At 35.5% G+C, this 9572-nt stretch overlaps 2 protein-coding genes across 3 annotated transcripts; both read right to left on the bottom strand.

Moving 5' to 3' along the window:
• Positions 1 to 362: 362 nt before the first annotated feature.
• On the bottom strand, positions 363 to 1456 carry LOC107916363 (PRA1 family protein F2). The gene has a single exon (XM_016845629.2). The coding sequence runs from the start codon at positions 1116 to 1118 to the stop codon at positions 570 to 572; it is 549 nt and encodes a 182-aa protein (XP_016701118.1). The 5' UTR covers positions 1119 to 1456; the 3' UTR covers positions 363 to 569.
• Positions 1457 to 1693: 237 nt separating this feature from the next.
• LOC107916362 (protein FLX-like 3) lies at positions 1694 to 9385 on the bottom strand. Of its 2 annotated transcripts, none has more exons than XR_001689473.2 (7): positions 9213 to 9385; positions 9016 to 9073; positions 7602 to 8142; positions 7308 to 7453; positions 6889 to 6971; positions 6586 to 6788; positions 1694 to 3039 (listed from the first exon to the last, which is right to left on the bottom strand). XR_001689473.2 is itself a non-coding variant. In XM_016845628.2 (7 exons), the coding sequence occupies exons 3-6, from the start codon at positions 8129 to 8131 to the stop codon at positions 6714 to 6716; spliced, it is 834 nt and encodes a 277-aa protein (XP_016701117.1). In that variant the 5' UTR covers positions 8132 to 8142; positions 9016 to 9073; positions 9213 to 9385; the 3' UTR covers positions 1694 to 3039; positions 6688 to 6713. The 2 variants fall into 2 exon arrangements, 1 of the variants encoding a protein (XP_016701117.1); XM_016845628.2 differs by having other exon boundaries at positions 6688 to 6788.
• Between the last annotated feature and the right edge of the window lie 187 nt (positions 9386 to 9572).

Here is a 9572-nt window from a genome sequence, read left to right as displayed (position 1 = left end):
ACCAAAATCCAACTGAAGATCTGTTAGTGTTGGTTATACATATACCCGAAACGAAGATCTTCAAATGTAACAAAACTAGCCAAGTTCATTTCCTTAAAATAACCTCCAAAGAGAAAAGCCAAGCGAGCCAAAGAAGTAATAAGACTGAAACTTAAGAGTGAAGCTGAAAGTGAAAGACCATATTGTAACCAAGTTAGAAAAGGAAAATTCCGATTCAACCATCCAAAACCATAATCAGACTGTTTCAATAAACAGTTTGCTGAGCCAAAGATCATCAAGTGCTCACTCAAACAATGGTTAGCCTTGTATTTTCGGTTCTTTGAATGAATGAAATTATCCAGAAAAAAAAAATGAAAACAACGTTGGATCAACCTCTTGCAGAAATCCCATTCAATGCATGATTCAGAGGATAAAACCACATCATCTTTGATTTGGCACTTAACAATGTTAAACTAAACAACACTTGGAAACAGACAACTAAAGGAAAAAAAAGGTCAATACCACACTGAAAGCAATATATGACTCACTTTAAACCCCACACGAATGATAAGTGAAAAAGAAACCCAGAATTATGAGGACGAAGAAGGTCCAGACACCAAGCCAGTAGATTCTTCATCATACAAATCGTCAGTCCTCCTCAACGAAGCGTGCACCAAAACAACCACTGCACCAATCATAACTGACACTAAGATATTGCTGGTGGCATCAGTCAACAGCAAGAACACAAAGGTCGAAACGCCCAACACGACCAGCACTACACGGTCATCGATCGTGCGGTTGAAAATAGCCAATGGCTCATCCCGTAGGAAGTACAAGAACAACCAAAGGGCCATCATGATAATGAGGACTACGAGGGAGATGGGGTGCCATAATAGGCTGAGGAAAAGGATTAGAAGCACGATTATGGCATAATTCATGCGGAAGTAAGCTAAGTTAGCTCTAAACCTGGAAATGGCTTCAGAGAAGGTTCGAGGGCAGTTGAGGGAGTGGATGTTGAACATGAGTTTCCATGGATGTCGAGCTCCGAGGCCATCTTTGATACGTTCTTTGGCTCGAGATAGGTATTCAAGGTTGGCCGAAGGGAGTGTGGAAGCTGGGATCGTGCCGTAGGTTGTCATGGCCAAGAAAAAAGTTGCGGAGGTTTGAACTTTCAAAGGATTTGGTTTCGGGGAAGAAGAAAGGGTAGCAACAATTTGAAGAATGTTGGGAGCTTTAAATCATTTATGATGGGGCGGGACAAGTGAAGTTTTGATCTTTTAAATATATGTTTTAGAGATGCTTATAATTGCATGATAATAAAACATTATCACACCCACAAATTATATAATAGATTTATTAAACATTCTGATGAAAATCAAAAGTTAGAAAGCAAATGCATTTATTTTTTAGATTTTATATAAAAATATAAAAGGATAAAATTGTCTGTCACTGTTCCACAAAATAGTTAGTGAAACAATGTTTTTAAAGAAATTTAATTATAAAAATTTATAATTTTTTGAGTAGTTATTTTTGGGAACACGAATATAAAAATAGGCAGTTCTTTTTAATTTCTAAAATTATGTATGAATTTTGATTTTACTTTAGCACAATTATACAAATAGAAACTTTGAATTTGATTAAATTGTAAAAGTAAAGTTAGAAGAAAAATACTTTAAACATTTTTCTTTTAAAAGGTAAGAAGTACAAATCCAAGTTCAAATAACCACAAGTATCAAATTATTATAAACGAGGAGTTTGAGTAATAGAATCAAACCATTATACATTACAAACAAACTAAAAATTAATACAATCTAAACTAAAGCCAACAAATTAACTAAACTAACTGGATTAAAAACCACTCATGACAACTACACGAGAGGATTCGGAAACCATGCATAAAATTGCACATAGTAAATCTCGAATACCCAGGGCTTTGGCGGAGCCAATGATTAAAGAAGGTTTAGGTCTCATTTCTTTTAACTAAAATTTTCATACTTCATACCTAAAAACTAGACTTTAATTTCCTAAACTTTAAGTAACAGTAATATTTTATTTTTATTACATCATTAAAATCTGATGGCGTTCAGAGTCCAAACTACCCTTCCCCTCAAAGAAGGATAAGTTTAGAGATAAGACCACACTAAAACGTTGTAGGGACGGCTACATTGATGAGATTCAAAACAGAAAGACGTGGGCATGGCAAAGGGGCAATGGCATGTGAAGCAAAGATTTTGAATATCAAAATCATGCAATGCAAGAGGCTGTAATAATAACTTTTGTGTATGTCAGTTTGTTTTTGACAATGTTATTTTTCTATGTTTTGTAATTTAGAGGCTTGGCTTTTCATAGAATAATCAGAATTATTTAGGCCTACTTTTCTATCATGCATGCAAGCTAATAATGTAGGTGAACTGAACTCCAATGATTTAAGGCCAAAAAAGAAGAAAAATAAAAGAAACTGTTTTTTGTCTGTTGAGGATATCCCTATAAACCCTTTTGTTATTGACTCAAGATTAATAAGGCTAAAAAACATTTTAAGGCAATGTTGGCTTTAACTGAAACAAGTTTATATTGGTTGATCAATGATCATACCAGGGTTTTGCAATCAAATCCTGCCATTACTAGAGAGCAGGAGACCTGAAAATGAGAAGGTCATAGAAAGAGATGGATGATATTGTTTAGCCTATGACTTACAATCCCTGATTTTGTGTCGGTGGCTTGGAACTTCAGCCTGGCAAACCTAACATACTTAGGGTGGCTTCCTAGCAGGTCTAAGTCAGCCTATAAACACTTGTCACGAGACCAAGAGAATATGGTCTTGTGACACGTGCACGGCCCCCGGAAAATGCAACAATGTTCCATGCATCACCTTTAAGATTGAAATGCTTATATACCAATGAATTCACACACATTCAGAAAGAAGGATTTCTTTTTTCACCTTCTTCCTCGTTTGTCTAGAGCATATGTAACTTTACCTCATTCATCATATTTCCTCAACATCATGTATATGCATACATGATCTTTCTTCACCATTTCGTGTGATGCATACCAGGTACCAATCTGCAACATTAAAATTACAAAATTAGGAAGAATCTAGAGATTGAAATATATATTTTCATCCTAAGGAAAGTTGTTCAAAAAAAAAATGCAAGAATCTTTTTTAGGAGTGCGGTAAACAAGTAACAAATTTTATTTAACCACCAAAATTATCTAAAGGAAGCTACAATCATTTATTAACTGGTATAAAAGAAGTTGCAAGCAATGCAGCAGAAGAATTACATCCACTCTGGCCTCCACTTCTACAATCACATAGGAATCATATTAACATGAGATCATAATTAACAATTTCAGGCAAGCCACAAGTCCACTCTTTTCTTCAGAACTGCTGGTATCGTCTTCATATACCTTCAATTACATGAAGGAAAGCCTTAAGAAGCAACTAGGCAACTCTAGTAATGTTCATCCAACTGCCTATGTTCAAGTACTAATTTACGTAGGACAAATAGCACTATTTTTCTTCAAATTGTTAGCATGATACAGGAAACGATAATCCTGAAAATGAGGAAACTATTTTCCAATGAGTCTGCATATAGTCAGAAATTTCATTTCAAATCAGCTTCATCCAGCCAATTCTGCCTTTCACAACTTTGCACATAGAAAACAGTTACTTTCTCCTATAAATACAGTGCTCTAACTATAGAAGAAAATGACTTGGACCTTGATCTCATTAAGAACAAAGAAATTGTAATATGTAGTCAGAAATACAAAATTTTCACTTCCTAACAGCCTAGCATCAAAATAATATCATATAGCCAAACCAAGCTTTAGCTTCTCTGAGTGATTCATTATTCTAACATACTTTCTCTAATTAAAGAAACGATTCAGATTGTTCTTACATATCCTCGTTTCGGTAGTTGCTGGGCAAGCTTCTTTCCACTTGAATAGGGAAAAGAAACAACCATCCTCAGCAATGACACCAGTTGTAGTTCCCTCGAACAATAGATAAGTATGTGTATTCACGTGAATCATATAAAACTAGAAGTATCCAACCAAATGTTCCAACTAAACCCAACACCTATCATCCTTGAGCACTTGGAATAAAATGTTTCCATTTCCAATCTGAGAATACTAGTTCCAGGCACATCCAATTGAATATTTCAGTATTTCACTACTGGTACAATCATGTGCCAGTAACTCTTCGAATTTTGTTTACAGGACCTTATCTTCAGACAAACCGTTGGTAAATGACAAATGCATATCCGCTAATTTAACTATAAATTGATTAACCTGAAACCTAATTAAACCAATGCCAGGTACAAATCCTAAGAAACTTGGCAAGGATACAAGTATGAAAATAGGATCAAGACAACTTCACAGCAACAATTGTATTAGATTTAACCACCTAACTTCAGATAGGTCTGTCTATATAAAGCAGGAAATGCTAAATTAAGAGAATAAAATCAAAGGTAGTGTATCAGGAAAGTTCAACTTAGAAAGAAACATCATATTGAAGATCCATGGAACACATAAAAAAGGACAGAAAACTTGCCTATGTAAGTACAGATCAGTAGTCAGCCTCTTCCACATGGCTTCCCATCATCTTTCAGATATTGAAATATAATGTCAATGAATAACGAAACCACTTGTAATTATGTAGGTGGCTGGAATATGTTGACAGCTGAGTAACTTTGCAGAAAAAAAAAAGACAGCAGAGCTGTAGACTTGCACCAAAACAAACTGCAGAACTGCAGATGGTAGCTATGAGATTTATTCATAGGATGAATTGTAAACAATCCTTCATTCAATCAAGGAGCCATGATTTTTGTATTCAAACAGCACGCGTGTTTTGAGAGGATATACCCAAGGAACTGGACTATTTAAGCAAGCAGATTCAATAACTAACTAAATATTCCAAAATATATATCCTTTTTCTATGTACATAACAAGTAGTCCATCATGTATGCCATCTCTGCATCAGCTTAATACTAGAATTCCCTCAATCATAGAAAATGCAATTAACCCTATTGCAAAACTTTCTTGTAATTCTAGTAAACTTGGCAGAAAATGTTAACTAATTCAAGATTAGCAGTGATAATGCGCAAACACGTGTACATTGGCTCATACTCCATAGCTGGGAAAATCTATTTATACAGCTTTTACCATCAGAGGAAATTATAAGTAGTTCTACAAACTTATACAAACAAGATCAAGATAAATACTTTCTCCATCCAGGATACCTCAAGTCAAGATGCACTGAAGTCGACACTGATTAAGGTCTAGCTCTGCAGCATATTCTCAACAGACCATATAAGGAAATATATACTCTTGCACCAATTTTCCATGTCATTTATTCCAAAATGGAAAAAAAATATAAAAACTAATCCAAGATATCTAAACAAGTCCCTGGTCACAGACACCATGCCATTGTATATATTTCCCATAACATTTGACTTCCAAGCTTCGAACACTTGCAGCACCATATGGCTATGGATGCCAAACGCACTCTGAAGTAATTTGAGACAAATGATTCTCCTCTAAGAGTTGCTGGCAAGGAGAGCACCAAATACCTAATAGCACATCCACCAATTTTTGCAGCAACCATACTTGGTATGCCACAATAGCAGAAAGCAAGAAGAGCTAATAAAAGCATGCAAAAGAGCAGCTCCTGAATGCTCTAAACAATATACTTGTAGAGCAAGTCAACCATTCTCACCATCCAACTGATTTGTCTATATCGCTCGAGAGAAGAATCCGTTCTCACAGATTTCTTTTCCTGACAAAAGATGAGACTTATAACACCAAGTTACATACCAAAACTGCACAACTTCAAAGGAATACAAGCATTCAAAATTTAATTCAACTCCTAACAATGTCCATGAAGTGACCATTAGAAGCTAATTGAACCATATCCAGGCACGGAATTCAGCTTCTGTATAAAATACTCAAAATGGATACATTCAGAACCAAAATATACCACAATAAATGATGCCCCATTTGTCTCTCACAGAAAATAATACACTCACAGAAAATAATACACTCAAGATTAAATATCCCCCATCGATGATATCCTTTAAGTGACACCTTCCAATTTTCAAGAGAAATAGCCCTCCACCAAAAAAACTAGCATTCAAGTGTTGCATGAACTGATCTAGTAAATAAAATCATCTGCTAAGACCAAGACATGGAATTTGTGTCCAGGTGGACATTACATTATCTTTCTGCAACAAGACAAACCTTCATTGCAGCCTTCGATGATCTACCACCACACACAAATGGTTCCAGGAATTTTGCCAATTCGGTCAAAATGGTGCATGTAACTTGTAGGTTGTAACCAAAAGCTTCATTTATAGGCCATAGATTTCAAATGGACCTAAGTTAACTACCTTATTCAGGGGGCAGCAATTCTACCTAAAGTAATATTAGCTATATTCAAGCAAAACAGTTAAAATAAAACAAACAACAATAAAAATGGCAATGAAGAATTGGACCGAGTAGAAGTTCAAATTATCATATTACAATCTTGTGCATACATGAGGGATACCATTTCCTCTACCAATGAAAAGAAAGCAACACAGAATCTTAAATAAGAAGTTTAAGATGACTAACAATGTATTAAGATAAAAATTACTGCTGTTGCATGAAACATAGATGATTATAACCCCATGCTGGTCAATATTTTGCACTTCCAAAATAGAGCAACAATTTCACCTTTCTTGCATCAAGCAATAACTTTCCTAGCGATGAGTATTGCGGGACTTCTCCCAAGTCCCAGGACAAGGACCATGAAAAGGACCCTTATTAGCACCAGCCTGTTAAGTGAAAACAAGTTTTAATTGCAAAAATAACAATCCTGACGTGATAGCTTTATGGTCAAACAAATAACTCAAACAAGAAGATGAGCATCACTACCAGACGAGCTCCGTATCCTTCATATGAAGCTGGAAAAGCCCCCTCTGGACTGTGGAGTTTCATCCCATATGGTCCACCTTGAGCTATCATTTATGAAGACAGTGAGATTAGAAGCAACATAGAACACTACTGCCTGGTTGAATGGAATCCAGAAGAGACATCGAGCATTTTGAACTTAGACTCTCCACTTCAAGGTCCCAAGTTTAAACCGTCATAATTTTAAAAACCGGAAGGGTGAATAAAAACCATTATATACAACTAGTCTCAGTAGGAAAACGTTAGAAAATCGTATCAGATGGTGACAGAAATGTTGGAAAAACACAGGTCCTGAATGTAGCCAGCTAGCACAATTAAAAACATTCCCAGTACTCAAGTTTGACAGAGAAACTCCAACCAAACAGATACAAGTGAGATCATACCAGCAGCCCAAGGTCTACCATCAACAATGGCAAGTTCTGCACGTAGCTTTTCAACCTCACGTGCCATGGAGACCATGTTCTTCTCTATTGCTTGTCTCTGTTCCATCATCTCAATATTTGCCTTCTTTTCATAATCAATAGCGTTCCTATGAAATAAGTTTTAAATTTAGCATTTAAATATATGATTGGATATATTAATGATTAGCACTACAAATTAAATGCTCAACAAAATGGAAATACTTTTATTTGTTTGAAATTTTTTAAAAAAAGGAGAGAAAGGATTCAGGTATGTACCTTGCATGCATCAATTCCTGGTGCAGGCCATCAATTTCTGCTCTCAGAACAGGTATCTGTTGATTATCAGCTTGCAGCCTGCCAACATCTTGTTTGAGAGCCTGAACTTGACCAGTTAGTTCCTGCTTATTATTATTCAGTTTCTGAACTTCTTCACGAAGTTGCACAACCTCTTTTTTAATTGGCTCAGTTGCACGCAGATCTGCTTCCAGCTTCAAGCCTTTGTCAATAAGTCCCCTTGAGTACAGCTCTTGCTCAGCACGAACGTCACCAATGAAAAGATTTAAACGATGAATTTCCTCTTTCGCAGCACCAAGCTCTTGTCGTATAGCTATTCGATCTTCTACCAGCCTGCTGTTATCAGTCAAAAGCCTCCGAATTTCTGCATGCTGCATTTCAAGTTCTTCCTCCAACAACACAGGATGAGGACGTTGTTGTGGCAGAGGAGGACCACGGAGGAAAGATCTTTCAGGAGGAAATCCATGCCGGTCATTGAAGGCTTCGCGAGGAATGCGGTTTCTTCCAGCCATTTTAAATTATTCTGGGAAAAAGTAACACAATAAAATAATCTTTAGTCAGCTTTTACAAATGTTTGAATTATTCTGAAATCAGCTTTTTTATGAATATGATTCCAACCACAGATTTAGTATGTACTCACAGCATTTTCACAGAAAATGTGTTAATCAAAACCTTGATAAAATTTATGTGGTCTACTTCCAAGAGGAAACAACGCATTAACCACACAGAAAGTGGCAACTGGATTCGAAGATGATCTATAGTTAATAACCAGAATAAAAAAAGCTCAACTGAGTCTGGCATACAACTATTGAAGAGAATTCAAAATGAATCTTATGTAGGATGCCAAAAATCAGAAGTGACAAAGTCCAGATTTTTCTAACTTTTCCTAATGTTTGAATCAATAATCTGGATTGACAGACATTTTTTGAACCATCAAATCCCCTACTCCATACACTTAAGGTGCCAACATTAATTCAACCTTAAAATTCCCCCAAATTCATCATGTTCAAAACTCCTATGGCAGAAATATAACAAGAAAGCTACCATTCTCTCGATTGGACCCCCACCAATTCCATGAAAAAATCCCCTTAAGTTCTCATCAAATACCCATCTCCAGAACACTAGAAACCTCATTTCACTTAAACCACCTTGAAATTTCTAATCATCTATTTCAGATTGCAATATTAAGTTTATCTTCTAGCAATTTCTGGCAGACAAATATATATATACACGCATAGCAAAAATAGACAAACAGATGCAAGGAAGAAGGGGGTTTTTTGCCAGTAAATATGCAAGGAAAGAGTTAGAATATCAAAACCATTCATTTAAATAGATGAACTAGAAACATGAATTCCCAATAACATTGAAAAAAAAAAAGAGCATCTTTTCTTGGTACTTGGGCACAATTGAGGGGGAAAATCCCGCTTCTTCTCTCTGCTTCAACACCGTTTTGCCTGCACAACCAAACAGAGAATTAAGCAACAAGATGAAGAAAAATAAAAAGAAACCTTATCTTGGATACGAGTCCCAAGCTTCTGCTAATGTTAATCAAAGCATAATAAAAAAGAAAAAGGAAAGAAGATGAACCGAAACCTGCGAAAATGATACGAATGATTAGGGTTAGTGAAAAGGGAGTTGATTCAAATATTGGAAAGAAAAAAAAAAACTTGTTTTGGGCGCAAAATTTGAGAAGAACAAGATAGCTTAGAGGCTTAGATGAATAAAGCGAAGGTGTTAGGTGACAGTCGGCCAGACCTGTGATTCATCAAGGCAAATACTCTTTATATATTTTAATTATAAAAATTAGATTAATATATATACTAACGTTATATAAGCAGGATAATAATCCTATGTGTCACACACTTATAATTGACATGAATTTTATGTTAAGTTCAATTAATTAATATAATTTTATTTTATTCAATAATATTAACATTAATTACTAATTACAAT

This window comes from Gossypium hirsutum, chromosome D10 (genome assembly GCF_007990345.1).
Source record: "Gossypium hirsutum isolate 1008001.06 chromosome D10, Gossypium_hirsutum_v2.1, whole genome shotgun sequence".
Taxonomy (NCBI): domain Eukaryota; kingdom Viridiplantae; phylum Streptophyta; class Magnoliopsida; order Malvales; family Malvaceae; genus Gossypium; species Gossypium hirsutum.
The sequence above is the reverse complement of the archived record's forward strand: the minus strand, read 5'-3'. Positions and strand labels throughout refer to the sequence as shown.

What these genes read in the sequence shown, in the direction of transcription:
- LOC107916363 (XM_016845629.2), bottom strand. Translation starts at nt 1,118, where the DNA reads ATGACAACCTACGGCACGATCCCAGCTTCCACACTCCCTTCGGCCAAC.
- LOC107916362 (XM_016845628.2), bottom strand. Translation starts at nt 8,131, where the DNA reads ATGGCTGGAAGAAACCGCATTCCTCGCGAAGCCTTCAATGACCGGCAT. An exon ending in TGGTAGACCTTGGGCTGCTG is followed by an intron (nt 6,972 to 7,307) that starts GTATGATCTCAC and finishes CATAAATGATAG; the next exon opens with CTCAAGGTGGACCATATGGG. An exon ending in AAGGATACGGAGCTCGTCTG is followed by an intron (nt 6,789 to 6,888) that starts GTAGTGATGCTC and finishes TTCACTTAACAG; the next exon opens with GCTGGTGCTAATAAGGGTCC.